General features: G+C 43.1%; 1 protein-coding gene across 1 annotated transcript in view; it reads right to left on the reverse strand.

Annotated features, from left to right (window-relative positions):
* grm7 (glutamate metabotropic receptor 7) overlaps positions 1-17511 on the reverse strand; it is a gene marked incomplete at both ends in the record, with an annotated part of 205608 nt that overhangs the window by 35364 nt on the left and 152733 nt on the right. The window contains one exon of the mRNA XM_083772088.1: positions 3845-4780. Coding sequence (XP_083628214.1) covers positions 3845-4780 — 936 coding nt within the window. The remainder of the gene's footprint in view (positions 1-3844; positions 4781-17511) is intronic.

The raw sequence follows: 17511 nt of genomic DNA on the forward strand, positions 1-17511 counted from the left end.
CTCTTATATTTCTCTCAAACAACAAAGACAAAAGAACATAGAGCTCAAAAAGAGGACAAACAAAACAAAGCTGAGGGAACGAAAGAACACTTACCGGTATATCTAACCTTCTAATTCTTCTTCTAATTTTTTCCTTTTTAACTCTTCAACTCCTGGTTTTGTGAATTCCATAACTTGCGAACAGATGTTTAAAATCATGTCTTCTTCTATGGTCCTCATCCTCTGAGCTAAACACAAATGACTTACGTAACTGTATTGGTTTGGTAATGATCTGTTTTTCGCTCTGAACACCACTAATAATGTTCGTAATTCAACCAAATCCATGATTTTCAAAATGCCTGATAACATAAAAAGCCTATTGGTGTGTGCTCTGAAATCTTCTATACATGATTCTTAACACTCTTTTTTGTAACATAATCAAAAGGAATCATATTACTCTTGTATGAGTTGCCCCAATGCCCCATACTTCCAAACAGTAAATAAAATATGGTAAAACCAGTGTACAATACAACATCCTCAATAAATTCTTATCCAACTCATATTTTACTTTGTTCAAAATAAAAAGACTTTTGGCCACCTTGGATTTTATATATGTTATATGATTTTTCCATGATAATTTCTCATCAAATTTCTCCCAAAAACTTGAATTAATTCACTCTTTCAATATTCACTCAATCTATAGAGAGAATAATTTCATCCTTTTTCAAATTAGAGAAAATCATAAACTTTTTTTGAAATTCAATGATAACTTATTTTTATTAAACCACCTTTTTAGTTTGACTATTTCATTTGTAATGCTTTCTGTTACAATTTTTAAGTTATCCCCTGAACAAAATAAATTGGTGTCATCTGCGAACATCATACATGATTATGTATCATCATACATGACATTCCGTGCTGAGCCAATCAAATCATTTCCGTGGTATGAACAGACACACACAAAGCTGGGCATAGGGAGGGGAGGGGGGGCAGCGCCCCTTTACTCTGTTACACCACCCCACACTTCACCCATTATTTAAGTCACACTGTGTAACATTCATTTTGCTCGTCTTTTTGGCAACACGTGTACCTCTCATAGCCCTATTAGCATTACAGTGTTTGTCTATAGCAGTGGTTTTTAACCCTTTTCATATCAAGGTCCATTATTTATTCGGCATTTGAGCCACGGACCACCATTTGATGACATTTATCCTCTCAGACACAAAGCTTTGAATGTTTAGTTGTCGTTGCATATACGATTTTGCCCAGAATTGCATTCTGTATTGAGGTGATACCATAGATAGGAGCAATAACAGACAAACGTTGATAAAAAATATTCTTCTTCTACATACTCAAATTGTGTAGCGTCTGTAGACTTCCTGTAAATTAAGTAATGCCAATGTTTAACAATAATTTACATTCATTTTACGTCTACAAGACCTACAAAGGTCCATTTGGTTACCAACTCTCCATCGTTTAGCTGGGGACCACCTTGAACCCCCTCAAGGACCACTGGTGGTCCCCGTACCACTGGTTGAAAGCCACTGGTCTGTAGGGAACTGCTCAAATAGTAATGCTGTATATGGTTCTGGGGCCAACGCATATCTTGGGATGTAGAAATGGTATTTATTGACTGTGCATGCGTGCGTGTTTGTGTGCATGTTCTCATCTGTATTCCGTCCGTTTGCAGGGCAGGTAGGTAATGACAAGCAGCAAAAGGCCATGGTGTCACAACTCCACTCAACTGCTGAATGCCTGCTGACGTCAGTCTTTAATGGGTGCGTACACACGCACGCACGCACTTCCTCCATTTTCCTCTGTGTCCCGCTCTCCCTCTCTACCCCCCCCCCCCCCCCCCCCCCCCGTTTTCCTCTCTAGCCCCGCTTCCTAATTTAGAATTCTCTCTACCCCTTGTCATTCTGTCTCTCTCCGGCTCTACAAGGTTTAACGGCTCCACAGCCCTCCATAAAGCTACCTGGACACATCCACTTCTCTCTCTATCTCTCTCTCTCATCTGCAATGCTCACCTCGGCTCACCGTGTTCTTCAATTCAACGTATTTTTTGTCGTTCTCTTGCGATGCTCTCTCCGTGTCTAACTCTACATTTACCTCAGTATACTCTCTTTTGTTCAATAGCACAGCATGCATCGCTCCTCCTCCTCCCCAGCTCCCTGACCTCTCCCTTTCTTTCGATGACACCACAATTCACTCCCGACCCCCCCCCCCCCCCCCCAACACGCACACGCGCGCGCGCACACACACACACACACACACACACACACACACACACACACACACACACACACACACACACACACACACACACACACAATTTTCCCTCTTTCAAGGTCTCTCACGATGCATTTCACTGCAGATTCAGAGCCTTTTCTATGAACCTCGACTTAAATTTATGGGACCTGTGAATTAACAGCCTTAAATACCTGACACACACACACTCCTCAAGGGGACCTCATCAATAACATGTGCTTTTCCCGCCATGGTAAAATGAATATCCTTCCGAGGTATCGTATATCTGTCGGATTACAGGAATCAGGCGGTGGAGGTTTTAGATACTCACTCTGCTTTGTCACAAAATCCGTTATTAATATTTCTACTTTGGAGCTTAAAATTTTAAAATAAAATGTTTGAAGGGAAATTGTTTGAGTCCCTATTGTTTACAATGGAGAAGCTGCCAGAGGAGGAAGCTGTGTGCTTCCCAAGTTCCCGGTCTGTTGTTGTGAATACTTTTCAACACTACAACAAGCGATTACACCGTTTTAAAGTGGATTTTCATGACAAGCAACTCAGAGGTCGGTGCAGTGGCTGCCTGTTCAAAGGTAACTTTTAGGCAGTCTAGCCTAAAAGACGGCAACAAATGGTCCGCAGTTAACCTGTTAATATGCACATGTGAGGAGGAGAGTGGGTGACAGTGGATATAGAGCCGTATGAAATACATAAAGGCCACTTTCAAATGAAAACAGCTATACTCCTGAAGAAAAGGTCACACAACCAAAAAAAAAAAAAATCACAAGTTTCTTCCTAACTTTCTTGGCAGCACAACAGTGTCAGTGCAGAGCTTCAGCTAATCATAGATCATAGTATTACTGCAGGCTTTTTAGAGACTTGTTCCAAGCTGTGTCTCTGAAGAGCTGCACCTACAGTATGGTTGCAGTTTAAAACCTGGAGAAAACAGCTGCTGTTTCCTTATCACTTCTTTTTTGTAAACTGCTTCACCAGGACCAGGGAATGACAGGATGAGAATAACCAACAACCAGGGTCATTATAACAGATAACAAGAAAAACACCACACTTCTAATATATTACAGCATAAAATAAAAACTAAAACTACATTATAGATATCGCTGCTCAGCTCTTTAAAACAGGTTGTTTCTTCTTTACTGACTCAAGAACTGACTGACGGAAACGGTCTCATTATGTTTTACATCAACATTACATTACTGTTCCTTTCAGGCCATGAATGTTATTATTCTCTGGTGCCAGATGGGGCTTAGCCTTTGGGTGAAAATAATCTAAAACTAATAACAATCCAATCCATTATGTACCACTGATTGTATTTGTTATCCATAGTATTGTCACACACTCCTGATTTATAGTTACTGTATGTGTTCTTCCCAAGAACACAATTCTGTTCTTGATATTTAGAAACATGCATCCACAGTACGGTAAGTGGCTGTCTATAGTTACCAACTTGCAACAGTGTTGATCATTTTGATCAGTAAATAAAATGCTTTTTCGTGTTCCCAAATGGATATGTTCACTTCAACATTCACCAAAAAGTGTGCATTTTACTGTGAGAAAGTAGGCCTACATCTCTAATCCATCCATCCATCCATCAACCTCTTACCTTTTCCGCTGACTGTGCTGTGCCAAAGAAGATTGGTATGAAAGCCAACCACACGATGCAGGTGGTGTACATGGTAAACCCAATGGGCTTGGCCTCGTTAAAGCTCTCCGGGACCCCGCGAGTCTTTATGGCGTACACAGTACATGTGACCATCAGCAAGATGCTGTAACCCAGCGAGCAGATGATCTGCAGATCCGTGATGTCACATTTTAACACCCCCCGGGCCAGGTGAGGGTTGATGGTTTTCTGCTCATCGTAGTCAATGATGGTGTTGGGCGGGTCCACCCCGAACCAGATGAACACCCCCAGCAGCTGTACCGAGATGAGGCTGGAGGTGATGGCCAGCTGGGAGGTGGGGCTTATTAGCCTGGGAGCCGTCACTGACGTCTTGCCCTGCTCGAAGATGCGATAGATGCGATTGGTCTTGGTGAGCAGCGCAGCGTAGCTGATGCACATCCCCAGGCCCAGGAAGATCCTCCGGAAGGAGCACACGCCCACGTCCGGCTTGGCGATCATTAGGAATGTAATTATGTAGCACAGGAAGATCCCCGTCAGGAGCACGTAGCTCAGCTCCCTGCCGGACGCCCGCACAATGGGTGTGTCGTTGTACCGTATGAAGGTGGCCATGACAAAAATGGTGGCGATGATCCCGATCAAGGCCAGGAAGACCGGGATCACTGCCCAGGGCGAGTGCCACTCCAGCTTGATGATGGGTATGGGCTGGCAGGCGGTGCGGTTAGCGATGGGTCTCATGCTGTACGAGCACAGCTTGCAGGAGAACTCGTCATACTGGTACTGGTAGCCGTCACATGGCTCGCAGTGCCAGCAGCAAGGCATGCCCTTCACCACCTTCTTCCTCTCGCCGGTCTTGCAGGGCAGGCTACACACGGAGCTGGGGATCTCCTGCTCACCCCTGGGCCACTGCATGTCCTCAATCTAGAGAGATCAGAGTCAGATTCAGAACATGTCGAAGCTTTGCACAATAAATGTACAATAGTTTTGACCTGCATACGGTAAAAGTGCCAAAGTAATGGTTTACTGTAATGAGTGTAATGTAACACTGTAGTGAAGGCAATTTTGCAGCCTTGCGTGGAGAATGATAGGTGTGCTTTACACATTTATAACATAAGATGGGAAGAAAATGGGTAGCGGAAAAGTAATCAGCTTCAAATAGTGCAGCACACTGATATATTCCTTTGTGGAGATGAATTCCTTTGTGAAGACCTGATTGTCAAGTACAGTACTACCTCTCGGATATTCTGTACTCGTGAGATCATACACCGTCATACACCGCTACTGAAATTCTGCAAGGCACTATAGACAGTGGCAGCCTTATATATGTTTCAATCGTTTCAATTGAAACGAGCCAAAACCTTCCGATTAAAAAAAAAGTTTTTTGTTGTTTTTGTAATTATTATTATTTGTAGTAGTATTATTATTAGTATTAGTAGTAATATTGCATTGCATCGCAGCCTTCCAATCAGCCTTGTAAATTATTCAGCCTCATCCTGTAGGTCCACTTACCACTAGTTGGCAGCAGCTAATAATCGAGAGATCACTGCAGGTACTTGACCTGTCATGTTGGCCTGTGTTGTTTGTTTGTAATTGTTCCCACTTCCCGGTGTGTGCACTCACTGCACAATGTATGACCGATATATATCCGATCTCCGATTATTTTCAGGGTCTTATCGCTTGATACCGATAACAATATATTACATCATTATAATACATTTACATTGAACTCATTCATTGCTGAAATTTGATTAATGTTAACTTTTGTTTTGCTGGTGAAAGTAGAAGGTAAGCCCCCCTAACAATCTTGAAGACACAGAGACAAGCAGACATGGCTGCTCTGCAAGTACGACATCATTGGCGATCACATTATAATTGTGTCATCAATATCTGTGAAAATAATTAGCTCACATTCTGTCATCTTGAAACCTACTGGCTGGATTATCATGGAATTTGTTGTGTATCTTCATACTTTTGGTGAACGCGTAGCCTTTACTCTAGCATTAGGACAAATGTTCAGTCAGTCAGTCAGTCAGTCAGTCAGTCAGTCAGTCAGTCAGTCATTTAATAAGTAAGTATGTACGTAAGTAGGAGACAGCACCTCATACAGTAGCTGTCTCACAGTCCAGCAAAAAGGAACTTATTAAATGCACAAGTATCATTAATTTATATTGGTCAAAATGGGACATGATGTAGCACCAGAAGCACCACAACACCTTGACAAACTGTCACTCTGGCAGAGGTCTGTGCTCTAGTCACCTTTTCTAGTCCTTTTAGTACAAAGCATTCATTGGCTTTGGCTCTGGTGTGGGTGCATGTTAAACAAAGTGAAAAGGTCTCATTGATTTGACTCATAGTATGACTGCTGCTAATGAGTAATGAACACACTGTTATGGAGAACATCAATATGGACAAATTCCATGTGTATCATATCACTTGTCTCAGAAGACAACTAGCCTACTTAATATTACTAGAGCGGTGCCCGGCTGCAGAGCACTGAGTCAGTAACAACTAACAATGGAAGTTGGAGATCCATGCCCCACCCGGCTATGCAATACCTGTTGTATCCGTGTCAGAGTAACCGTTCCACCCATCTGTCTGTGTCCCTTTTATGCCCATATATGGAGATTTCTGTCTCTCTGTGTCCCTTTATTCCTATGGAGTTCTGTCAGGCATGCTCAAATATCAAGTGTTGTAATGTCAGAACAGGCTAGCTTCATATATGGAGATATAGGGGTGATCAGGTCCAGAACCGGGCAGAGCCTTTTGTGCTGGTGTATCCGACCGACTCGACACCGGGCACAGCACTCCCTGTGGTGGCGTGGAACGCGTGTGTCGAATTTGAAGTCGTGGGGCGAACATACATACACACAGAGACTATCTATCTTACGGTATGCTGAGTTAATGTTTTCAAGCAGACAACACATCACAACACGCTGAGATTTGGTGTAGAAGGAATTAACAAAGGAGTGTACCAAGTGTAGAGCTCAGGGGAACCTCGGTCAATTAGGTATACTGTTGAACGGGGTATACTGTATGTACTATAAGTGATTAAAAACTCCCCCAATACAATACAACATTCAGGCTCTCCCTGTGTACCACCGAAAAAGGCAAGACACTGGAGATGGGAACTGCAGGAACAAAGCTGCACATCAAATCACTCCAGTGTAAATCTTTCCAAAACCACAACAAAAAAGACAACTACAAACTCATCTCATCCTCTCGAAGGTACACTGCAAGTACATGACATTTTATGTTTTCTGCTCCTCTTCTCCTTCCTCCTCCTACAAATATGTTACTACATGCCTCACTCTCTAGTTGTTTGTTATCTCTCTGGAATTGTCCAGATTGTCCTCTGTTCCGCACACATCAAACCTTTCTTCAGTCTGTCTGTCTGTCCATCCATCCCTTCCACTCACACCGTGTCCATATCCAAATTTCAGGGTAAGCAGAGGATTGTGACAGGCACACGGTCCATCAAAATTGTATAACTGTCTGACACTTGCTACTCCTCCCCAGTAATAACTCAGGCATAGGTGAACATGCCAACTTGTTTAGCATAGGAAATGTATTCAAATCCATCTTGTTACATACGGGACAGGCTTTTACCGTCAAAATCGGAAAGTGGTGCTGGACTCACACCTGGATATTAAATGACTTGCAGATTCACAAATCCAGGTTTGTGTAAGGAAAGCGTGTGGCAGTGGGGTGGAGTACAGGGAAATGGATGGAAGGGGGGAAATTGGATTCAAATTGCTGTGAGCGACGGCAGGTCAATCATTAAATAGAAACACGATCTGTCATAATGGCTGGAAGCGATCGGGGCCCTGCCCTGCTGTGTATTCAATAATTCAGTCGGGTATTTGAAGAGGGATCACAGCTGCATGGTGGAAAGAGACTTGGACAAGAGGTCTAATCCCCAACTATGTGCATGAATAGAAATTGCCAAGATGACCCACATTTTTTTCACAGGACCCTCCGATTGAAGTGTAGCCTTTTCTTTTTTGTTATTTCCAACGATTCAGGCACAAGGTCCTGAACCAAGTTCACACCTTCACACCTTGACATACTTTGTGGAGAGGCATGAAATGGAATATACTGCAAACCCATTCGCCACACCACACTATCTTTGAGGTTCAAAGTGAGAGAGAGAAGGTGAACACACGATTCCCATGTGAAGAGGATACAGGGGACCCAAGGGGTGCCTGGCGGCATCCCGCAGAAAATAATAGGACAGGGAAAAAAAGAATGAGGTCTGAAAATTAACCTGCTTTCATCTTTGAGAACAATGCAATACAAACAAACAAACAACAAATGGAGCATATGAGCCTTTCTACTCAACTCAATAGCGGCTTTACGGTTATATTTGTATTGCAATTTCAGTGCAAATAAAAACTGGATTCTGGAATGAAGTATATACCTTTCCTGAGAAATAACTTTTTCATTGAACATTCAATTAGTGAATAGAGAAAGAGAGGGGCATAGAGAGAGGGAGGTGTGTGTCATCATTCTACAGTAGATAACTGTGGGAAGATTGAATAGAAGAGAGAGGCAATGAAAGTGTGCATGGGTGAGAAAGATAAAAAATGCAAACATGAGTAAAAGGGAGAGAGCCAAAACAGCTTCTTTATGCTTACAGAATATCCTGCAGACAAAAGAGAGATCTCTCTTTCTCTCTCTATGCCTTTCTCTCCATGCACCTCTGTCGTTTTGAGTCTCATTCATCACTTCCAAGACTGATTTATAAGTCTTTGTGCGATACTGTCGTGTTCTTAAAATGGCTGATTGAGTTGCTATGCAACACATTATGAGCTTGTAGAATGTAAACTTTCAGAACGGGACAGCATCATTATGACAGATAATCAATTAGTCATCATGTTCTCCTTCTCCTATACTGTATACCTCTCTGAGAGTTGGCTTTCCTGGTCTCTTCGTTTATCCGTGTGCCTTTCCCTCCCTGTCCCACTATCTCTCGGCTTGCTATACCTCTCTCTCTGTCCCTCTCTCGTTGAGTCGTTCTTATCAGTCCAGGTAGCCCTTTGATCCCCTGCTTGCCTCTGCCAGGCTTCCAATAAATTGTCTCTGCCCGCCCCTGTGATGTAGGCTGCAGAACGCTTAAGATGTCCCTGCCATTTGCATCAGCCTGAATAAATAATAGTACAGCGTCAACTCAAGACACACAAACAAACAAATGCTCAAAACAAATACGGTGGTGCGGAAGTGGAGGGTGGAGAATGGAGAGGACACTCCATTCTTTCCATGGGCAACACTCTCCTTGTCAAATCTTGTTTGTCTGCTTCAATTGCTTTAAATTCCCAACGAAAATACACTGTCTGAACATTTCACTTTTACCCGCTCTCATTTTGTCTAACGTGGAGGATCTTTAGTTTCCATGTTGCCCTCTGCTGCTTCCAGTCTGTTGCTCCTTTTTCTCAGTTGTTCATTATTTCAGAATCTCTCTGTCTGTGTTATCTGCTGATGTTGAGTACACATGGACACCCCCACTCCTGCCCTCTCTGCCCATCCACTTTTTATATCAATGGAACTGGGAATGTGTCTATGATTCATCAAGCAGTGGTGGTAAAATATTTTTTGCTCTTGTTGGAGAGCTGCATGACTTCCAAATCCAACAGGCCCTTGTTCAGAAAACATGGAATGTGTTTGTGAGTGAGGTTGCGACGTGCGTGCATGTGCAAGCATCTGATATTATCCAGGTCTATTTTAGTATTTTTGTAGTGTGTGTGTGTTTGTCTGTGGGGATTTGACTGTGTAGTGTCAGCAGGTTCCTTTCTGCCTTCCTCAGGTTTGGCATTGTTCTCTTGTGTGTCAGTGTCCATCTGTGAGCACAGAAATGTGTGTAGAAAAAGGTGTGTGCGTGCGTGCGCTCCATTGTGCAGTGATTGCTGTGACGGCCTGGCTGGGAGCTGTTAATCCATGTGCTCATTAGCTCCCTCCACCCGACCCTTCCCACAGCAATTTAACAGAGCCACTGGTGCACACAGCAGTTCATTATGCTGCCTTTAGGGGGCCCCAGTCCCTGAGCTCATAATTAAACACGCAGGAAATGGTAATGGGATTAAAGGCCCCTGTTGCTATGGATACGTTACCAGATCCATCTCGTTCTTGGCCTTGAGATTTTATACTCGTCAAATCTTTCTCTCTCTCTCTCTCTCTCGCTCACACGCACACGAGCACACGCACACGCACACGCACACACACACACACACACACACACACACACACACACACACACACACACACACACACACACACACACACACACAAAACCGAAGCATCGTTTTTACTGAATGTAATAATAATTATTTAAAAAACTTTCGAGCCCGATAGAACGTGCTTCTCCCTTCCACCGTCCACATGTCCCAGAGTGAAACTCATTTTGTCGTTGCAGGAATGCTGAATCGCTCACAATGGAACTACCGAGGCAGGTTTTTATGCTTATGCTAATGCTAATGCGGAAGTCAATGAGACTTCTAGATTCCATATCACTTCTCAAATAATGTAATTAAGTTGGTGACTGTGTGTAATAAGCTCCTGTCGCTTGTGACTAACTGCTTCTGCTAATTTCTTTTTTTTTCACAGCTCAAGCATCATTCAGTGGTCAGTCGAGGCATACAGTAGGCAGACATTATTCATGTGCAGAAACACGCACGCCCATGAGCAACTTATCTGCTCATGGGCGCACACACACACACACACACACACACACACACACACACACACACACACACACACACACACACTACTAATACTACTAATACTACTCAAACGCAGATATGCAACGACATACACATGATTTACTTCCTTCCTCCTTCCTGTTAATGTGCACAGTAATCAGTAACCGTGTGACTGTGAATGATGAAATTGATTAATTGGGTGGAAAAGGACATAAAACTTCACAATCCATCCTACAACAAGGCACACAGTTATAAACCTTTAAGTTGTTAGAATTTTAAGTTGTTAACAAAGTATAAACAAGTTGTGACCCATTGGTTTGAATGACCAATGGGTTACAGCAGAGAGGCATGTACACTGTGCCTTAATGACTTTGCTAGGAAGCTGTCCAACTTCAGAAACTGGCTCTGGTCGCCAAACAGGGAATGGAGACGACCTGGACATTCCAGAATGCCGAACTGAGAGAAATCACCAATGTACCCATCCCATACAGTCTTTTTAAACGTCTGTGATCATGCTGAAATCTGAATAAACATTAGTGAATGATGGAAATTTGAACAACATAAAAAATGATTGAGGTTGAGCAAATCTATGTGAATGTCACATTTTGATAAAATGCAAATATGCATTGCATGGTCATTAAACATGTTGTGTGGCATCCTGGCTGCACCCGTTGCATTGAGCACATCCACCGCTCATCACCTGTCTCTGCCCCATTCTCCACTGAGCTATGTCGTAAAGTAGGCATAAATAATGACTGTGGCTTATGTGATGCTAATTGGGGATCGGACATGCCAAAAACATTGAAAAGTAAAGAAATTGAACTGTATACTGTACACAATATGATACAGTATATTGTTGGATTGTTGCATTATTTGAATAGATTGTACATCAGTGGATGTTATACCCCTTTCTGTTTTTCCAGCGAGTCTCTCACGGACGCCCTGCTGGACACCCATCCACTGCTCTGTAGCAATTTTCCCACTGCTGTGTGAGGCTTTAGAATTCATCAAAAATAAACAAAACAACGAAACTACTCACCGACACAAAGCCTGCTAGACCTTGGTAAAAGTCTATTCTCAAAGCTGGGAAGCGTCTCAGGTCCCCAGCTTCTCTCTAAAATGCACTTTGTGCCATTTTAATAAAGCAATGTACCGGACAGAGTGACTTCTTCTACTACGGCATTTCCGGGTTGTGACTGTGCCGATCCACTTGGATGCATTTTATTTCATGACAAAAATAGTGCATTTTAGAGAGAAGCTGGGGAACGGAGACACTTCTGTCAGTTAGAGACTCGCTGACGCACTGGACCAGGGCTTGGTGAAATAGCACTCCTGGACTGGAGAGGTGGTGGCTTGTGGAAACAGTGTAGCTGAGGTGTTCACAATGTCACAATGCAAATGTGATGCAGGCTTGTAGATGTTCAAACTAAAATAGTATAAGACTTTATTGTCTCCACCAGCCGAAGGCATGGGGGAGAGTATGTTTTGCACTCCGTCCGTCCGTGTGTCCGTCCGTCCGTCCGTGTGTCCGTCCGTGTGTCCGTCCGTCCGTGAGCAGCTAATCTCGGCCACCGTTAACCCGGTCGATGCCAAATTTTGCACACACACTCCCTGGATGCCAACCATGAACCTCTGCCCCAAACTTTCCAGAACGGCCTGTTATAGCGCCACCAGGAGGCCGCTTTGTGCAAAACAAGTTTTTGCACAGTACACCTACAAATTTTGTCCAAACATCACGCAAATTGGTACACAGTCTCTCTAGAGCCATTCAACCAAACCGGTCTTTCAGATTTCTCAGACTCCATCCTGATTGGTTAAGATTGGCTTCCAAAATTCACAGGAGTGCTCAGTTTCAAACAAAATGCTGCAAATCATGAACACATCGCGTGATTTCCGTGAAATTGTGCACCCACATTCCCACTAGGCCCAGGACGAAATGCCACATGAACAATTACAACTCAGCCTCAAGGTGGCGCTATAACTGGCCCAAAAGTGTTTTTACCTCTAACTGCACGGATCTGTGGATAACTTTGTATGCCAACTCCCTAGAGGCATACAAGGAAAAACCTTTGCCTGGAATTTTTCACATCTGCTCTTTATAGCGCCACCAGGAGGCCGACATATGTAAAACACATTTTCTATTATTACTCCTTCACATTTTATCCAAATTTCACGCAAATCGGTACACATGATCTCCATAGTCATGTGATCAAGACAGGTTTGTTTGATTTCTCATATTCCATCCTGATTGGCCACGATTGGCTCCTACAGTTTTCAGTAGTAGCAAATGGCCACAACTCCTCAACGCAGCGTCCGATTGCGATGAAACTGTGCACGCATATTCCCACTAGGCTGAGGAAGAATCCTGGTGGAGACCTGTGCCGATTGGCACTTTATCTAGTTATGGTTTATTATGATTTTTTTGGTGGGGATATGTATACTACAATGCTTGAATACCGGTATTTTAATTATTTTATTGTTATTATTAGTGTGGCAACCACACCACTGTTACTGTGACACTTTTTATTCCTCCGGAATAATCAAATCGATCTTTCGCTGTGATTGGCCGGGCTTTGCATAACGTTTGTAGCAGCTAATTGGCTGTTGTTGGTTATGTAACCAATCTATGTTTTACAATCGTTTATAACTATAGTCTGGTTGCCCAAAGAGCAGAAGACCAAACTATTCAAGCGTTATAGACATTTTCAAATTAGGGAGGGGCCTATGTAAGCGACTGTGGCAACCACACTTTGCAATTTTGGTCATGGGAGAGCCATAATTATGTGTATGTTCTCGTTGATGCTGTTACGCTTACTGTTGTTTGTTGACATGTTTGATGTAATGTTTTGTCTATGTGCTGTGCCCGAGGACCCCATCTAAAATGAGATGATGCATCTCAAGGGCCTTATATCCTTTAAATAAAATTTCAATATGCCTGCAGGTGTAATAAGAGTTTGCACAACAGACTCCCTATGGACAGAAGTAAAAGCGATTTATGCACTCTATGAGCACTTGTGTATTTTCATTTTGCCCTGCTACTAAAAAAGTAGGACTTTGGTGAGGGGTTGTATTTATTCATAGGTACTTTGAGGTGTATTATGGATGTTGTATTTTGCTGGTCCAAAATGTAACATTGATGATGTGGTATTGAAGTGTAATTTTATTTCTGCTTCTTGGCCTGTTTCCACTTGTAAAAGAGACGCAGTCTCAATGTGTTTATACTGGTTAAATAAAGGTTAAATAAAAATAGGGGCCTCCCTTGAAGTGCAATTCGGGTAGCCTATGATTGGATACTGTGTTCTCCATGTATATATTATTATTATTAATTGTCTCCACCAGGCCGAAGGCATGGGGGGAGAGTATGTTTTGCACTCCGTCCGTCCTTACGTCTGTGTGTCCTTCCGTCCGTCCGTTATCAGCTAATCTCTGGCACCGTTGGCCCGATCCATGCCAAACTTTGCACACACACTCCCTGGATGCCAACGAGGAACCTCTGCCCCAAATATTCCTCAACGGCCTGTTATAGCGCCAATTTAGGCAAAACACATTTCTGTAGATTACACGTACACATTTTATCCATACATCACACAATTCGGTATACACTCTCTCCATAGTCATGTAATCAAAGCACCATTTCCCATCTTCCATCCTGATTGGCTAAGATTGGCTTCCAAAGCTCACACGATTGGTCCGTTTCGAAAAAACAAATCACAAACACAGTGTGCAATTTCCGTGAAATTATACACGCACATTTCCACTAGGCTGAGGATGACATGCCACAAAACATTCCCCCAAATCAGCCTCATGGTGGTGCTATAACAGGCCAATTCCTGTTTTTAGCTATACAGTAACTGCATCGATCTGTATACAACTTATGTATGCACACTCCTGGAAAAACATTGTCCCTGCATCCCTCCACATCTGCCGGTTATAGCTCCACCATGAGGCCAATTTCTGTAAAACACATTGCTTATGTTAGTCGCACAGATTTCATCCAACCTGACCTGCCCTGGTGGAGACCTGTGCCGATGGGCACTTTATTATAACTATTTTTTATAGTTATTATTATTATTTTAAGAAACAGGCCCTGCACACAAATTTGTGAAGGCAAATTACAAGCACAGTATCCAAACCCAACCTCATTTGATATTCATTGACTGGTGACTCAAGAAATCATTATGCCTAAATTGGTGGAAACAAAATGATCATGTTTCTGTAGCAAACAGCAACATTTGTAGGATTTGTGGTACCCCCTACAGGTGGAAGTGAAATCACTTTTGACTGTGTGATTCACATTTTGGGTAAATTGGACACTGGAAATGGGCCCTATTTCAATGGTGGATGTGCTTTGGCCATCACATGAATTAACCCAAAACGGTTGTCAACTGCCATCACCTTAACAGTTTGACTGTTTTTTACGATTATCCCGCATTTTAATCAACCCCCCTTCACTGCCGAGATTGTTGTATTACCTTTAGAGCATACGCTGAATTATTTGGGCTTTTAATCCGCGAAAATCCATCAAAAAAAGCTCCCGTGGTTTGTTATGATCTGTGTGTAGCATCCACCATCTTGGTGCACCCGGAAGACGCACACACGATTGGTTTCAATGAGGCGTTGCACCCAATGCATTTCCATTGGCCTCAATTTCCCAGAAGCCCTAGCAGCCCACAGCATGTGACGATTTCCGGTTTTGTCATCACAGCGAAGGCATCCAGTCTCATACTCCGCGACGAAGACGGATTTTCTTTTGATTCATTACATTACGGCGGATTAAACACATAAAACAAAAGGCGGGTATGTCCGATACGGCAGCGACATTAACCTGGAGTAATCCATTCCCGGCACGGAAACTGTTAAAGAACAAGCTGCACCTGCCGTAAGGCACATGGGTGGCAGAGATGCACAGAACGCTTTTTAGCGACTAAGCTTAAAAATTGTGGGACATGCATTAATAATGTAATATAATCATGTCAAGAGACACAGGGGAAACAAAAGCTTGCTTTGTGCTAACCAAACCAAACTTACCAAAGCATAACCAAAATGCAGTGGAAATGTTGCTACCGTATGGTCAGAATGATCATAGCCTAATGTCTCCAATGTCATCTGTGATCTCTATAGATATATCAACTTATATACAGTATTCACATTATTAGTTGTTTTTAAAACTACCTATTAGAGCATGAGAGTGGCATGTGTTCCGTGCGCTCTCCAAGCTCCATTTGGATATTTAAGAATGGAGTCTATACAGTAGTCTGACAGGAAATGGGGAGAGATATGGGGGGGACGACATGGAGCAAAGGTCGTCAGGATCGGGACTCGAACCTGCAACAGGCTGTCAAGCTGGATTACCAGCCTAGGTGCCCAGACGGCTGCGCCAGCCGCCCGGGCCATGATTCACAACATTCTTACATGATATAAGGTAGTAGACTATTCGAGAATATTTATCAGGTGAAATAAACTGCTTACTGAAATCAACAGCATGAAGATTTCTCTACCTCTGTCTCTCCCCCTCTCTCTTTCATCGCTGCGTACACCACACCACTGACACCAGTCACCACGCCACACTGTTCATTCCATAATGAAGATTTGAGGGAGAGTAGAGCAAGCAATAAGGCCTCTCCCTGTCCTCTGCCTACTCACTGAGTCGGTCAACAGACTCACATTGGCGACCTCCTGTTCACAGACACATTTTTGCAACCTCCTGGCTATCGGTGGCCCCATTCAGGAAGGAAATGTTAGGTGCTTGGGAAGCACTCATGGTTCCCAAGGGCCATCTCTGTCCTCTTGAAATCTCTCCATCTGTCTCATAACGCAGCTAGAGGGGCTGTAAGGGGCTGCTCTCGCAAAGATCAAGGTCAAATTTCATTACTCCTAATGAGGCGTATTGCTCATCAGACTGTCTCTGCCCACCTCTCTCTCTCTCTCTCTCTGCCTCTCTAGCACTCAAACATGAAAGACCACTAGCAGCAGATTTCATAGTGAGGCAGAGAGATTTCAGAGCCATTACTGATAACTTGGCACAGAGAATACGTTATCTCCACCCCTCACTGTGAAATTGGAACCATCTTTAACCGTCAAACTACATCCCATCAGGGATTTCTGTTTTTTTAAATGTGTCTCTGCTTTTTTTCTGTTCTGCTCCGAGCTTGAAAAGAATGTAACAATGCTGTAAGACCACACACCTGGAAATAGCTGTACAGTTAGGTTTTCATTAACAAAACATCAGGTGGATATCACTTGTTTAAAAAAAAAGGCTCCAAAAAGCATTTTAAGGGAATGGTAATTTGAGGCAAATGAGGGTTGTGTAACTTCATGAATAATGTAATGTTTTCCACTCTGGAGGAGGGAGATGAAATGTACACTATTAATGTCAGCAGGCAACGATACAGATTCCAACTCAGTTCATACATGAAAAGCCTTCGTTTCACGCGGTGTGTGCACGTTCATGCATTCATCTTTTTAAATGTGTTCATGTGCATCATTTTGCATACAGTATGTGTACCGATGTGCAGTTGTGTTTTTACTGTTTATGCGTGATTATCCATGCATGCTTTTGTGCATCAGTGGATATGCGTGCCTATATATGCATTAGCAGGTGCAATGAGAGAGAAAGAGAGAGAGAGATAGAGATAGAGATAGAGATAGAGAGTGTGTGTGTGTGTGTGTGTGTGTGTGTGTGTGTGTGTGTGTGTGTGTGTGTGTGTGTGTGTGTGTGTGTGTGTGTGTGTGTGTGTGTGTGTGTGTGTGTGTGTGTGTGTGGTGCGTGCATGCGTGCGTGCGTGCTAGGGATGGGTATTATTTGAGCATGTTGCTGTAAATGTGGATACATGCATGGCTAACCCTAAGCTGATATATTGCCTTTTGGGTGGATGTACGGTGGACTGTGGGTGGGCATCAAGCATAACATGCCAATATATGGAGAGAGACTAGACTAGACGAGATTTGAAGGCTGCTTAG

The sequence above is a fragment of the Protomyctophum parallelum genome (assembly GCF_964188405.1).
Source record: "Protomyctophum parallelum genome assembly, chromosome: 8".
Classification (NCBI taxonomy): Eukaryota; Metazoa; Chordata; class Actinopteri; order Myctophiformes; family Myctophidae; genus Protomyctophum; species Protomyctophum parallelum.